At 37.3% G+C, this 16922-nt stretch overlaps 1 protein-coding gene across 13 annotated transcripts in view; it reads left to right on the top strand.

The window, feature by feature from the left end:
- Positions 1 to 16922, top strand: part of EBF1 (EBF transcription factor 1) — a 279795-nt gene that overhangs the window by 253008 nt on the left and 9865 nt on the right. For all 13 annotated transcript variants that reach the window (XM_054389196.1, XM_054389201.1, XM_054389198.1 and 10 more), the window contains 2 exons: positions 15315 to 15380; positions 15984 to 16161. In XM_054389196.1, the coding sequence (XP_054245171.1) occupies positions 15315 to 15380; positions 15984 to 16161 (244 nt within the window). The remainder of the gene's footprint in view (positions 1 to 15314; positions 15381 to 15983; positions 16162 to 16922) is intronic.

Below are 16922 nucleotides of genomic sequence, written 5' to 3'. Positions count from 1 at the left end.
TGTGCTATTTCCCTGTCTCATCAGTTTGCATACGTGCACACAAACACACGTGTTGTTGGTTCTTGCATGCATAACTGCAGTGGAAATCACTAAAAAGTTCACATCATAACAACACATTGAGTCTGCTGAGGTCCATTCATGTAACTGCCCTACAATCCTTAAAATAAATCCCTGGCAGATATGTTGTGATTCTGTGATTTTGTTAAAACTCTGCAGCTATAGCTGTAAAATAGTTTCAACTGTGAGCTAGATTTGAAACACATCCATCCTTAAATGATTTAATAACAATAATTCCTCTTTATATGCAATTCCCTAGAATTTATTTGCCATTTTCACCACTCTTACAACTCATCACTTGTATTTAAATGAAGTACAAGACTGTTCACTCTGTGTTTGAGAAGAAAGTCATTGCATTGAGCCTCTCCATGATCTGACATCCTCTCCCTCCCAGTCTGTTGCTTAAATGCTCTCTCTAGGAGACCCCTTGTTCCTCCTGAAAGGGACCTTTACTTCTGGTTTCTCTTCATGTAGATGAAAGTGGAGCCTCCCTCTCTTTCTAGCACACAGGGGCCTCCCTGCTGAGCAGAGGCACAGGTAGCCAGGCTCCACCTTCCCTTCAGCTCCTTTTCTCTGGTCAGTCATTAGACCCCCCCAAGACATATCCCACCTCCTCACTTAAGACACTAATAGAAGACAGGTGGTTATTAGGAACCAGTGGCTGGGAAAAGCAGTTGTCTTTTCTCATATGAAATCCTACAGACCTGCCCTTTATCCATCATGATGTGGGTATTGTTTATATTGCAAGTGAAGCTTGCCTCTAAATGTGGGTGGCTTGGCTCAGGCTTGCAATGGGGGTTAAAATAGCAATGAAGACAAGGCAGCTCAGGTTTGTTGCTTCAGACAGACCTGGAATGGATCTCCATCTGTCAACTCAAGGTGCTGTATTTTAACCTAAGTTAGTAATTTTCAGATAGGAAGGAGGAGCATGTGAAGAGGAGCTACTAGAATCCATCCCTATAGCAAGGAGGGCATGAGGTGTGCTCAGTGGTTTCTACATTGTACTGTAAAATTGGTAGGAATGCAAGACCAGAGTTAATGTTGGTACTGAACCCTTAATAGTTTGTGTTTGTTGGTTTGTTTGTTTGGTTTTTTACCAATTTCCTCACAATTTGGGCATTAAATTGCTTGAGGGTCTTGTGTGGATTTTTTTTTTTTTTTAGTTTGGTTTTCAATGTTGAAAATATTCAGGAAGAAATTTTTAAAGCTATCTAAATGGCCAAGATGCCTCAGGCTACCATAAGAGTATTACCCTTTTGGGGTGGTGCATGTCAGGGGTGTGTTGGGAGTATGCAAGGAGAGGGAGCTAAGAGAGCCACACTGCCTGCTGAAGGGCAGACACATATACAAATGGCTGGCAAGGAGCCCTTTCCTTTCTGAAGGTCAACAGTGTGCATACACATTTCAGTGAGTTTTCTTTATAAGTGGGTCAGCATTTACTCAGCAAATGATTAGAGCAGATGGTGTAATTTAGAATCTATGACAAAACTTTTAATAGATCAGGGCTAACACGATGACAAGGAGCTCTGCGCCGTTCTCTGTTCCTGATTTCTGCTTTGCCCTGGGGTAAAAATCATGCCTGGGATCGGATTTTCTAGTCTGCACATTCCATCTGAGCAACTTGAACCACTTGTTTGAACATCCTGTAAGAGGGATCCTCACATTTCTCTATTCCTGTATCCTTATTTCTATTGTTTTAAAATGCAACAATTAGCTGAGGGTGGTAGGAAGATACCAAACAGGTAAACAGGGTCCCTTTGAGGAGCAGAGCTTTTGAAGGAAAAAGCCACAGTTTGAAGAAAGTAACAAAGGCTGCATTTGTGTATTTTGCTCTGTGGAGCTGAAAATATCTAGTAAATTGATCCCGTGGGAGTAATAAATACACATTACTTTATCTTGTACTTCATGTCCTATACCCCTGAGCCTTGATAGAACAACACCACTTAATAGACTTAAAAAAAGAGTAATTACAGTCATTGGTTGTGTGATATTTCAGCCCTTCCAGCCCTGCCTGACCTTCTAATTTAGCTCACCGTGTCTAACTAATGCATTTATATTCATCTTTTATGAAGCATGTGTAGTACAAAATTGACTTTGCAGCCTTTAGCAAGCTGTCTTACCAGGTTTAGGAGCTGGTTAGTACAGAGTACTGTAGAGCATATGTACATTTACAGCAGAACTTCGTATGCATATGGTTCTGATCAACTATTACTTTTTATACTTTTGGAAAGAAAATAAAAAAACATTTATTCCATTTTATCCTCCCCTCCTCTGTTTGAAGCTTTTATTCATTGCAGCATTATTTACAGCTAAACATGCAGGCAGAAGGATGCAAGCTTTTTTTAAAATGATTACCACTAATGTTTCTGCTTGTCAGGAGTGCTTAAATTTTCCTGCACTTTGTCTAAAAACTTAGCACTTCTACCTTTTAAGAATTACAAATTTATAAGATCTTACCAAGCTGATTTACAAACACAGCTGACAGTTTAGGATGAGTGATGTTGCAAAATGTACAATATGTTTCTCTGTCATTTCTATGCATGTATATATTAAGAAGAAGATTAAGAAGAGAAAGAAACCCCCAGTCTGAAAGAAACCCTTGAGTTAGAGAGCACAGGCACAAATCTCTCTCCTGCATTTCCTCATAACTTCCTGCTCACTTCACTCATCCAGTGGAGCACAATTGTTCTCTGTGCATTTTCTCCCACCATATGGTATCCTCATTACCATACACTAAGGGTCCATATGGGGAACTTGTGAAGTGAACTGTATTCATTTTAACTGCCAGATGAGCAGCCTTTTGCTTTGCAAGCCTAGCTTAAGTCATCTGCTGTCTTTATGTTGTTATGGCAACACAGCACCAATAAAAAATTCTAATCTACTGTAAGTGTCTGGGATCACAGTATTTTAAATGCTCTCTGTAACTGTCCTCTAAGTGAAGCTGCTTGTTCTTTATGACAAAGGGTTATTGGCAACTCCAGCAGGTGGCAGTAAAGAAATTGGCTTTTTTTTTTTTTTTTTAAACTTTTGTCAGGGAGGAGAAAAAAAAGTTTAGAAAAATATATATTCATTTTTCACCATCTCCCCCACCTTAAAAAGTCACTGAATTACACAACACAGTCAGTCCCCCACATTTCTGATGCTGAGGTTGGAACTGCAAGCCATACTTTTAAGTTGCAACTCAAATACTTAAGGCAGTAAAGTATGAAACTCTGGTGGCATCTCATGCACTTTGTTGACAGATCCAGGCTCAAGTACTACTACATCAGGTTTTTGAAGCCTCCATAGCCACACAGATAGTTCGGTTTTGCAGCTGTGTTTTTTAGCTATTCCAAACTCCTGAATCAAACACAGAGCTAATTAAGAATATCTTACTGTAATGGAAGTAGGCAGCAGCATCCTTAAATATAAATAATTTTCACCTCCGCAGGCCACATGATATGTTGCATCTCTGTCTCTCTGTCTGTATTGAAAGTGAATGTTTGTAGTCTCAGTTCATCAGTTCACATTAGCCTCATGCTGAATATTTAAACACAGAACAATTTGAACACACCATGAAGAGAGACAGTGGCTGCACTTTCACTTGGAACAGCAAGAGCTCATCTAATAATAATTTAGTAAATCAGCCATTTAGTGGCTCAGTTGTACACTGTATTGTGCCAAATAATATTCAGTTCAACTGTGTGCTGGTGAAATTGAAATTCAGACTCCAGCCACATGGCACTTTTTTGCTCAATGGAGAGATGAAATGGAAAATCACCCTCCCAATAGACTCTTTGAATGCAGTGATTTATCAAAAATCTAGCACAGTGGCAATATAAACAGGATTTGGTTGTACGTGGTACAATCTATTCTAATTAGGCTTTTATTGTCCTGGTTTCTTCTGCACAGATTATTTGATAATTTGGGGCTTGCATTTACATCTTCAGTTTATTTTATGTATGGGCAGAGAGCAGAGGGGCGTAGTTACTGCATAGTTACAGTCCTTGAAGGCTCAGTCCTGTGGGAAGTGTGGTGAGACCTTTATTGCCATATTCTGAGTCCTGGCTCACAGGGCATGCCATGCCCTTAGGAGGAACAGGGAAACGCAGCTGCTGCCTTTCCTCCCCATGAAGCACCATGTATGTTCCTTCATAGCATGAAAGCAATTTCAGGTTAATTTCTTTTTCCTGTTTAATCAGGATTTGTAGGGAGTGGTAATATCTTATATTAGACTAATTAATACAGCTAGAAAAAGTCAGGCAAGCTTTTGAGCCCCCAAGCCTTGCTTCCTGAGTGCTGACTGTGCCTTTTTTTTTTTGCCCGTATCAGTGGGTCTAATAAAAGATATTACCTCACCCTACAAAACTTGCCTCAGTTGTAACCATAGACCATTGTAATTTCAGCCAAGCAGCTACACTTTAAGGCTGTCTCTGACGAAGATGGGGGGAGAGAGAATATTTTCCTAGAAAGTATGTTGTGAAGTTTAATTTATTCCCATTAAAGTGGTGCTGTGAGATCTTTGAATGCAGGGCATTGCAGGAGTGTGAAGTAATGTCTATAATCTCACCTACAGGTTCCATTTCTAGCCTAGTTTTAGGTGTTATGCAGTGGTTTGCACAGTGATGTAAAAATATGATTGCCAGGTATTTCTCACAACACAGTCCAATTGAGTAGCAGAAAAAAAAACATCCTCCTAACCATCATGATGCCATTTAGCAGAGAGTGCTGGAAGCAAGAGGATGCCAGCTGCTGTAATTCTTCTAAGAAATACAGAACGTCACAATCTGTACGCAACTGCTGACACTTGAAAACTCAAATGTTTTGGTAAAATGAATCAAGCAGTAATGTTTCTTTTATGAGATCTCCTCACGGGAAGGGAAGGTTTGGCACCATTTGGAGATCAGGCTCAGTGATCCATCATAGCAAAGTCAGCTGTCCTGGCGTGTCTCATAGGTCACTCGATCGAACCCGTGGCTCTTACAACTGTATTATTGCTTATGGAACAGTAATTGAGGCACCATGGTTAAAAATTACCTGGTCTAATAGGCAGTGAACAATTTGCACTCAATACAATTATAAGCCAAATCATTCATTTTGTAACACTTGGACTAATTTATTTGTTGACCTTTTAATATCCATAGCTCTTCAGTGGTATTAACTGCAACTCAGAGAAAATCTCTTGTTCATTTTACTTTCATTGATTTTTTTTTTTTAATCCAGTAACAGTTGTTTGAGTACAACCTTTTCTTTCTGTTGCAAAAGTCAATCATGTAACTTATGTTGATATAACTCAACTGGACTGAAAATGTCCTCTAAGTACAATAGCAGACAATCTCATGCTACTTGTATAAACACAGATATGCACTTTGGATTTGTTTTAAGGAATGCTTTGGAATAAGTTTGTGACTATAGATGACAAATGATGTGCTTGCTGAGAGAAGAATGAAAACAAAACACAGAAGCATTATTTAAAGCAGTGTCACATGTATGTAACACATTTTTTGTTCATATATTGTGAGAGGTCTAAGATGCAGAGATTTTGGAGGTTTTCTTCCTTGAGATGACCTAAGTGTCTTTACTAATAATTATGACTATAGAGTCAGAATGTGGCATCTTGTCTCTGAAAGTCCTAACATTTCACAGACTAGAGGTGCTTAATTTTTCCAGATGAAAGCTTCTGACAATCAAAATGTGAGTAAAAGTAATTTTAATAAATAGGAAAGAAATAATATTAATACTTTGATAATCTGAATTTTCTTCCATCTCTTTGTTTTTTTCAGCTTTAAACTAGCATGAGAGCAAGAGGTTTTGATGATCAAAAAAGTTACTGAAATATTGGTGCATTTTGAAAAAGCAGTGGGAAGTTTTGAAGCACTTCCATAAATATATGTTGGTGTAGTAACAATGGCAACCTTTTCACTCACTACTGAAAAAGGAGCCCTAGATTGTGTAAAATGGTGTGCCTGCTTTTATATTGTGGAGGTACACATAGAAAGATTTTGCATTCCCTCTCTGAAATGTTGGATAAATGTAATTTCTTAAAGACATGAGTATTCAACATTGATACCTGCTTTGGATAATTTCAGCTGGTTTTTGAAGGCTGTAAATTAAAAGTAATAGTATTTGGACCAAAATATTTTTTACTTTCTGAAAAGAAAGTTGATTTTTTTTTTTAATTGAATATATGCCAGGAAGCACTTCATTGAAATAGTCTTTCCAAGCCAAAGCCTCTTTGTGCAATAAAATACTGTAATTCCTTTGAACACATAGTTATAAAATATAGTTGTTACACATTTGGCATTTTATGCTTCCCTGGAAATTACCACTTGGTATCTACACCTAATCTGTGTTCTGTCTTTTCATTTCAATTGGGTCTGAAGTGGTCCTTTGTTGTAATGAGAATGCCCCTTACAAGAGACTTATTTTAATTATACTGATGATAAAATGTTAAGTGAAAGTAGTCATTTGTAGGGGTTGTGACTGAGCAGTGTTTCTACTATAATACTAAAACCTACCAACATTATTCCAGTCTGTATTTCAACACCTTTATGCCCTCACTCTCCACAGAACATAGTGGAATATTATTCTGGGTCAGAATTTCAATGAATCTTATTTTTCAGTTCTCCTCCTGGTATTAAGAAAAAATAACCTGAGCTCTGATTTTTAACTACTAATAATTCCTACATAAAGTGAGCAATCCAGAAAGGTGATCATTTCATCCAGTGGGAGGTGTCTCTGTCCATGGCAGGGGGATTAGAACTAGATGATCTTCAAGGTCCCTTCCAACCAAAGTCATTCTGTGATATGTTTGATCCCTGGGGGGATTGATTTGTTGATATTTTCCCCCCTTCATTAAAAGAAAATATGGGTGGGGGGGGGGGGGGGCTTTAATTGCAGGTAGATGAAAAACTTGTTTTTTTAACAGAAAATACCTAATTTGGCATACTTAGATATTTAGAAGGGTAAATTCATTAATAAACCCCAAGTCTGAAAATTAAATGGGCACAAGATGTATGTGCAAAGTACACTTTAATTGCTAGACAGCTCTGCCCATTTGACTGAGCAGATATTCTTGCTTTGCAGTACCAAACATAATTATATATCTCTATAGATTTCAATGCAGTCAAGTGGATTATGTCACACAATTCATTCTGGATTTCATCCAGTGGGACAACTATTTAAAAGTGATGCAGCTTGACTTGTGTTTGCAAAGTCTTTGTGTATACAAATGATAAAAAGTAGGTATCAGCCTATTCATTTGCCAAGTAAAATAATTTCCACTCTTACAAATGCATAATTTGGTATCTACATTGTGTCACACCCAAAATCACAAGCAACATTTAATCTTTTTATTTAAACCCCAGTATTCCAGGGAATTTTTCTAATGGGCACAATAATATGATCTGCAGAATGAAGCTTCTAAAACAGCCTGTGCAGGATCTTTGAACAATGCTCTCAGAATTCAATGTCTCTGTTCATTTTTCCAAATTCTTTTCAAGTTTACTCAAATCCAGACCTTTCAAATAATTCAAAACATTCTTCTTCTTCCATAAGGGGACTTTGACAATTTTCCAAAAATATATGGATATAAAATGGTCAGGAGAAGACTTTGAGTAATAACTCCTTTTTTTTTTTTTTTTTTTAATCTTGTAACTCTCAGCTGCAGCTGCTTTCAAAAACCAGGATTGTTAACACTATGAAGAGCAGAGGAAGAACTATCAGGAAATCTTACATATGCAAAACCAACCTTCCCCCCCCTTCCCCCCCCCCCCCCCCCCAAAAACCTAAAAGCTCATTAATCTCAATAATGAACATCTGCTTCAAAGTACTGTAGATGCTGGTACCAATAGTTTGGGGTAGATTTTCAAAAAGAAATGCCTGAGGCTCCTATCTGAGATAGCTTTGTACATGTCCCTGTGTATTTTGCCCAGGGTCTTAAAGGTAGCTATGGCACATACAGAAAATTTAGAGTGCAAAATGTGCTTTTAGGTCATAGTGGCAAGGCTTTGAGGTCAGACAAAGAAGGTCTAATGTTATCATTTGTTTGTATGCTCAGGGATAAATTGGAATAATCTTTTTGTTGTCTAGATAGATGGGAATAGTGGGAGTCACTGTAAACTGGTAGGAAGGAGGAATTTCTGTAAAGGAAGCTGGTGAAGAATTTTTTTGTTAGCCACTGAATTGAGTTTATGCGGACTTACCCATTCATCTAGTTTGTATCTCATTTATTTTGTCTTCTAATGATTCACTGGATCTGACAAACTGATCATAGCATGAAAGATGAGACTGCATCACTAAGGAAAAGTACATGCAGAAGAGCTGGGTTTTACATGCTGGATAAATTCTGCAGCCTTCTGTACTACATGAAGAATGTGTTTCCTTTTGTTGTCTCACAATGTTCGAAACTAACGGGATCTGTCCTCAGATCCTCACAGTGTGAGCTCACAAGATAACCTATGGGAAATGCTATGGAAAATTTTAGAGAATTTCCATAGCATCAATTTCTTAATGACAATGTTAGTGAGTCCCCAAAATGACTGACATCTATCAGTTACCAATTGATGTGTTGTAGGATGTGGATAGATAGAAGAGTACAATGTAGTTATATATAGCAGCCCTATCCTGAGTGCATGGAGAGTAGATTTCCCTCATGAGTTAAAATTTGACAACCTAAAGGGATTCCTGCAGGGAGCTATAAATGCCATTTGCTGATAAATTTGTGGCTCTGGGGCAAGACATACTATAAACATACGTAGGAGAATCAAAGTTCTACAGCAATCTGAGGGATGTGAGTCATGTAATCACTGTATGATAAAATCACTAAAAGAGGTGATGTAGGCACTGGCAGAGTTGAGTTTAGTCCTGCACATCTGATCTCACATACCCACTCTTCTACCCTTGACCTAACTTTGGCAGAGAATTTCAGAACTTTTAGAATAGAATAGAATCAAGAATAGAATAGAATCAAGAAGGTTGGAAGAGACCTCAAGGATCATCAAGTCCAAACCCATCCAAGTTACTTGCCAGATGCTTCAGTTAATGATAGTATGGTGGAGCATACAGATTCTCAAGTGTCACTGTGTTCAAAGAGTTATTCCAATACAACTATGTTAGTGCTAGTTTATTCAATACCCCTTCTAGACGAAGTACACATCTGTGCTGGATACTACTTCTGTTGCCATTAGTATGTGCCCATCATTTATGAAAATGAAGACCAGCAGCATGAGTGGTATGGATGAAAAAAAGGAGGCTGATCCCTTTTCTTAGTATACACCACATTAAGAGGAGAATAATACCAGTAAGGCAGGAGACATGCAAGGACAGACTTGTATGTGGCCCTCATAAATTTGTTCCTTTTTGTTTTGCCAGCAGTATTTGCAATGGAGACTCAAACAGGGTGTGTTTTCCCCATTTCTGTGCATTTAGCACCTTTGTGGTTAAGAGGTGTTTCAATCATCGATTCTCACTCCTCATGGCTAGATGCCTGCTCGCATTTGCACTTCAGTGTTTGTTCTTTCTGCTGCCTCATATAGGCTTTCTATATTTTATTTATAAGGTTGGCTCATTGTGGAGCAGGTGGTAAGGTCATGCATGACTGTTTTTAGCACTGTAGATTTAGGCTGTGATTTTCAGTTTGGGTGGAGGCTAATGAGACTACAATGACTTGGAAAAGCTAAGGTTCTAGCTCCCACTGTAGACTTATTTTCTGGACATTGCCATTGAAATTCAGTGGCAGGAGTTCAGTGCATTTCCATTCTATAGGCAGTGGTAAGCAAAAGTTTGTTTTTTTTTTCCACCCCTCTAGTGAAGTATATTGTCTTTCTCTCTCATTTTCTCTTCCTGTTTTTGTTATATCTATATGGTGTTTACTTCTTCAGTATGATTCAATTATAATGCATGGAAACAATCCAGCTGCTTGTTTGCTAGAGAACTTTTCATCTTTTTCTGAGTGCAAACATCTTCTTAGTGAAATGGCTTTGTTATTTTGCACTTCCCATTAGGCTGGCGTAGTTCCCTCAGTTTTACAGCAAATGGAAGATTTTTACATTTTGAATGGCTTTTATGAGTCTTTACAAAACTATAATTGCTGAAAATAATACAATAATACAGTGCTAATGTAGATGGGGAAAGATGGGAGATTCTGGACAGGCTGAACCTCTTGTACACCAAGCTAGATGGCTGGTGCACACCACACTAGATGGGTGGTGGTTTAGATCAATGAATTCCTTATAAATGCCTCTCTACCATAACATTGGTTTTGCCTTTACACTTGAAAGAGTTGCTCACAGTTTTCTCTATGTCTTTTAAGATATAATGCATACACAAATGTTTAGTGTAACTTTAAAACTTAGTTCTAACACTTGTCCTTAACTATCACATTTATAGTTCCACCCACTGAAAAAACAACAGAGAAGTTGGAGCACAAATTATTGTAGTTTTGACTTGAAATCTCAGAATGTGACCTTTCCAAGGTGATGAAGGAAACTGGAGTCTTATGTTCAGCATTTTGACTCTGAATAAGAGGTTTTTTTTCTTGTAAGTAGCCGTGAGAGTAGGAAGTTAGAAGGCAGAGCCAGGAGGTCAGACATAAGAGTCAAGGAAGTATGAATGACATCATCATCCCTAAGTACCCTCTCAGAAGATGAATGAGCTCTCTCTTGTATTACAATGCTAAAGAGCATTAGAAGGTGATATGATATCTAGACAACACATAAGACAAATGCCTCAGAGTATGCTAGAATAGCTTCCCCCCCACACCCTCTCCAAGTACATAAATCCTTTGGTGGTCTCAAAATACAATATGTGGCTGATGACTGTTATGTACTGTGGTCAGCTTTGTCTTGACAAAATTCATTGAGATTTAACAAGTACCTTGAACGTTATCTAATTTAGTTACCTAAGCTGAATAACTCAGTGTAACTCCAGATACCCTTTATCTGACTAGATTCACAGCCCTTTGGGGACAGAGAGTGGATTTTTTTTCTCCTAGTTGCTGAATAGAAAGTAATCAGATGTCAACAGAAGAAATACCCCCATCTTTTTTAAAGCTGGCACAAAATGTGTTTATCATGATAAAACGACAAAAAATCTTTTTGTCATGATAAAACTCGAAATGCAAGTTTCATGTTCTTAATGAAATTTTTTCTGGATAGAATGCCCACCACAAAGGAAAATAGCAAAGTTGCTGTAATGTTGGTTCAGGGTACATTCAGACAGAAGTGGATTCAGTCTGGATTTCAGTCTTTGTGCTTCAAAAGCACAATTGTTCCGGTATGATTTAAATCATCTTTCCTACAGTAATTTTGCAATATGAAAAGTTGCAGCAGACCTCACTACCCAGCCTCCTCTTTTGCTTATATAAACACCCCTTAGTGTTTGCAGGAGGAAAATTTGATTTAAAATATCTAATTGCATCCCTGTAACAAAAATGGGGAAAAAAAATTAAAAATCCCTCAGTAGGACTCAGCTTCAGTTTGGAATAAAGCAGTGTGTAGCTGCATGGAGGGCAGAGTTCTGATGCATCATATTAAGTCACTGAAGTACTCTTTCCTCTTTTCAATATTTGTTAAATTGTTATTTTTATATAAATAATATTATGCTCATCTTAAATAAAATGCAAGATAAGAAGAGCTTCACTCTAACTCTAACCAAATGCTGCAAAGTCTTTTATTCTAAAGCAAAAGCTGTCAGACTTTTAAGCATTAATAGAAAAGTGGATCTTTCTTGACAAATGCCCCCATAAATTAGATATTAGCTTTAGTCAAACTCAGTCTCTCTCAGGAAATATTTCCACTTGCATATTCAATTGGAAGGACCTTACATGATGCCCACTTACTTCTAGGCTTCTGAGATGAAGGCAAAGAAAAACCTCTGTGAACAAAAGAATATCTGGAAAAACAGACCTTGAGCTTATGCAGAGATTCTTTTTATAGAATGTGAGTTTCACTCACTTTTTGACATGTCTGTCTGCTGCTCTGTCCACCTGTCTGTCTGTTTATCTATCACCATTGCCAGTGGTAATGTGCAGTATCAATTGGATTTTAAAAGATGTAGATCTTTTATATTAGCTGTCCTTTTTTATCATACCTTTTACAAATTTAATCAATGCTTTTTAATATACAATATAGTTTAAGTGCAATATACAATAAATATTAGAGCTTCATCTTAAACATGCTCTAGCCTTTAAATTGTTAAAACTGCAGTGCCCTTTCAATCTACTTACATAATGTCATAAAATATACATTTCAAGGTAAATGAAGTCAGCTACTTCAATTTAGTCCCTCAAACTGGTAGTAAATGAGAGGTTAACACTATGGTGCCAAACCCATTATTGAGTAAATTTAGCACCTTGGACAGCTCTGTAAAATCTTTATTGCTTTCCTGACCTGCTCGTCATGTTCTGTCTATGTGTTCAGTGGCTCTCAGCTCTGATTGAAAGGCAATATATTAGATCCCGAACACAAACATGCTCGGGGGCTGCTTCACTGTGAGCGTAATGACACGGAGGTGAGAACAATTTTCTGGTCACCGCAATCCAAGCACCTTGCAAGGTCTGTTGCTCTAACTTATAGAGGACTTTGGGGGCTCCTTTGTATGTGGAGTTGTAACAGTAGCTTCAGTAATTTAAGCAGAGCCACAAAGGATGTAAGATGCATTCAGAAAAATACCTTGAGCATGGCTGTAGCAGCATTTTATTTGCTGTTTTTAAAGCTAGTTCGTGTCTGTAAGAACTACCCTCAGCTCTGCAACAGAAGATACCACTAATTGACACAGGAGTTTTTGTGTAGCATCTACTTTGTATGATTTGAAAATGTCATAAACAAGAAATGCATTTCTTGTGTGAAAATACTGTTAGAGAAAAAGACGAAGCTCAGATTTTCCCAAAAAAATGTTGGGGGAAAAAAAAAATCCAAACCCATTAACTAGCTAGAAAAATTGAATGCTACTTGTCAAGCATTTTTCAATAAATCATCATCACAATTAGTTTATTTACATGCAATATAATATGGCATCAAAGAAGTTTTAGTGTTTTAAAACTGGATTATATTTGGTATTAGGTAGAGCGGCTGCAAGATTCTGTGCAAATATCTCATTTTTTAACATGGTCTTCAATCTCTTTTTAGATGCATTCTAAGGTTTTTTTTAGCTCAGCATTACATAAATAACTATGATTAGTCAGGTAGAGCAGAAATGACTATTGAAACCTTCTCTTTTTTTAGTAATTTGGCATAATGACAGCTTAGGTTAACAATATTCCAAAGCAGTTTGTGGGTTCTCTATCACATTCTAATTTTCCATCAGTGAAATATATAGAGCAAACAATTTTTACTGAAGTTAAATAAATTGTAGTTTGTAAAGTCAAACACCTGTGCAGTAATTTTCCACCTAAAATCATGGATTTAAAAAAAAAGAAAGAAAGAAAATGAAGAAGATAACATTTTCCAGTGACATCTCTGTTCTTCACTAGTTTGTGTCTTCCCTGTGATGCAAAAAGGGCAACTAAGTGTTCTGATAATTCTGTAAAGCAAAAAGGATTGATTGTACCTTGATGTTGATTTTTAGTCTGTCTGTCCATGATTATACTGCTAACTGTTGTGGTCAAGCTACATTAGAAAAGCCACAAAACAACCACCACAACAGAAAGAAAAAAAAAAAAAAAAGAAAACAAACAAACAGACAAACAAAACCAACCAGAAAATGGCTGTAGCGACTTAACTCCTTGGAATCTCTTTCAAATGCAGTGATTTAAAATGCATCAATTATGGATTGCATTTCACTTCATATGTGGAAAATAATTTAAATGTATGTTCTGAGAGAGGGGTGTGTGCAACAGAAGGCAAGCCTAAATGTTTACTGGGAGTACAAAAATCCTCCATCTCATTTTTGAATTTAGGACATTATATATGTCATAAGTAGTTACGGCAGTATGACAACTATTTTATCTTATATTATAGAGAATTTAAAATTGAAAAAAATGCTAATATGCATCTAAAAGCTTGTCATTTGAAGAGTTGTTCAAGGATTTTTGAAGAGGTTATGGTGACAGCAAAATGAACGCAATTATATCTCTATTTTCTGATCAGAGTCTACAGTATACGAAAATTGAGCATTACTGTTTCTTTTTGGTATAAAATATGGCTATTGTGTAAAATATTTTAAGTTTAAAAGTTTAACTTTGCAGAAAACTGTAAAATCCTCAGTACTGGCACTATTTTTGTAAGCTAGCTGCAGAAATATACCATGGTGAACAGCGTTGTGTTAGTATATTAGAGATGTACTTAGCTGGGAATTACAAAAATATGTTTTGCTCAAAGGGCAGGCTCAGCTGGTTGGGTTTTTTTATCAGGCAATTGGGGATCTGCTAGATGCTTTGAAAGAAAAAGGAAAGAAAAAAAATCTTCTGAGTTAATTCTGCAGTGCATTTTTACTTTTTTCTCTCAGGATTGTTCATAGAGATGTTTTTCCACACTGTAAAACGCAAGAAAGCAGGAAAACCTGTTATTACTTACATTTAAAATAGTCTTAAAACCTCTAAGAAATATTAAAAGCAAAAAAGCAAATAGAAAAAAATGAAGAAAATAAAAAAGTGCTCCAAATGGAAAACTAAATCCCAGAGTGTTTTAAATTCTCCTGTCCATGCAGGGAATTTTTCCAGGAAGCACTGCACCATACAGGGCCATTCTCTCGTACTGCATATGTTTTCCTCTTGTGCATCATTTGATGTACATGGATCCTATCCTGACCTGAGATACCAGGATACAAACCAACAAAGTTGAAAGGTTACATTGCCAGTAGCAAAGCACTGATTGGATATCTTTTGAAGGTGGCCTGCTGGGTAAGGTCACCATTCCTGCAGTATGCAATTAAGAATAAAATAAACACGTCGAAGGGATTCATAACACGCTCTGAATGACATTGATTGCAGTAATCTAGTAAATGACCTCAGGATTGTACTCTGCAATAAACCAATGAGTGGTTTATAGTGCAGATGGTAGAGACAATTGAGTGATGTATTTTATTTTGCAGCACCAATGATTCTCACCTTTTGACTTGATTAAGCATGTGTGTGAATAGGATGAACTAGTGATTTAACACCATTCACTGGCTGCTAAGAGTTGTTACAATTAAGGTGTACCTGGTGGAAGCAAAACAAAAACCAAACACAAGACACAGCACAACTAATAGAGGAGTATAAAAGATTCTAATATTTGTTTCCCCCCCACCCCAAGGAGTTTATTGAACTCAGAGGAATGCATCTGTTTTTGTATTGACAGGAAGTAATACTGAAGAGGGCTGCTGATTTAGTAGAAGCACTCTATGGTATGCCACATAATAACCAGGTAAATGCATTCTACTTCAGCAATTCAAAACCATGCCTATTTCTTAGATGTATAGATAGATCAGGGGCTAAAGGTATATGATACTGCAATGTGAGACAAGAATAAATATAGAGGGCAATGTCATATCTGGAGTGGGGCTTAGTTTGCTTGCTTTCTCTTTCAAAGAATATGAATTTAGTGCTTGTAAAAGCAACGTGTTATTAACCCTGGAGGCATTTGCCCACTTTCAGCAGCTACTATATAATATGGGCAATGATATGTATTATGGCTTGCCACCAGTGATTTTTCAATCTTACCCTAAAGATAGCTTTAAGCTGGAGCAGTTCTAGGCTCCAGCCCCATTCTGCCAGTTGGTCTTGTTATACAGAAGCCTGGCCACAGGGACTGAAACTTCCAACTCTCTTACCACAAATACATCACGAATGCATCAGGTCTTAGAGGCATTAGCTGTCAGTCACCCAACTGGTTTAGAGAGAAAAGCATCAGGTTTTTGCCTTTGGACAGGGAAATGTTTCATCAGTGTGAAAGAAAAGGTTTGTCAGAGGTGCATTGGTAACTCTTTTCATTCTTTTTTTTTTTCTCCCCCTCTTTCTTATCCCTCAGGAAATAATCCTGAAAAGAGCAGCAGACATTGCAGAAGCACTCTACAGCGTCCCCCGCAATCACAACCAGCTCCCCGCCCTTGCTAACACGTCAGTCCATGCAGGAATGATGGGAGTGAATTCCTTTAGTGGTCAACTAGCCGTCAATGTTTCTGAAGCCTCACAAGCCACCAACCAGGGTCAGGAGAAGACTCATCTTCCTCTCTCTATGAACCTTTTCTGATAAAAGTCAGGGAAATGTGCAGAGCAGTGAGAGAGTGGTGAAAACTGAAGGCTAGGAGCGTGTCCAGGCAGATACCATCCCACATGCATGCACAACCCCTGAGTGACGCAGTACTGGGTCTTTCTTTAGTGACTTTTATCCGAGTTTGGGGAAGCACTTTTGCATCCATCTAAACAGCTTTTCCTTCTGCTCAGAATAACACATGTAGTTATATTTAAACTCCACCATTTTAAAGGGGTTTCTATTGACTTGAGCATGTACTTTACATTAAGTATTTGCTTACATATTTTCCTGAGGATGGCTGATCTCAGTCTGGACCACATGTATCACAGAATCAATCATTTCTTTGTAACACTGAAGTATCCCTTGAACATTTATCTGTTTGGTTTGATTTTGCAAGAGGTATAATACTGACAATGATTTTTTTATTTGTTTGTGTGTTTGTTTTTAATTTGAGGCTTTTCTAAATTTTGAAACCATCCAGATTGGAAGTATTTACAAAGGCATTGTAAAGAGATTCCCTAATTTTTAAAATAAAGTGCCTTTCACTATGTTTCAAAGCAATATTGTTTTAATTCCTACACATAAAAATAAAATTTTAAAAAGTGAAGAATGTTTTTGTAAAAACCTTTTGCATTTCCCCCTCTCCTTTGCTCAGGTCTATGTATTAGCCAACTTAAAAAAAAAAACAAAAACAAAAAACACTAATGAGAAAGT

The sequence above is a fragment of the Indicator indicator genome, chromosome 18 (assembly GCF_027791375.1).
Source record: "Indicator indicator isolate 239-I01 chromosome 18, UM_Iind_1.1, whole genome shotgun sequence".
Taxonomy (NCBI): Eukaryota; Metazoa; Chordata; class Aves; order Piciformes; family Indicatoridae; genus Indicator; species Indicator indicator.
This window is presented reverse-complemented; position numbering and strand designations above follow the sequence as displayed.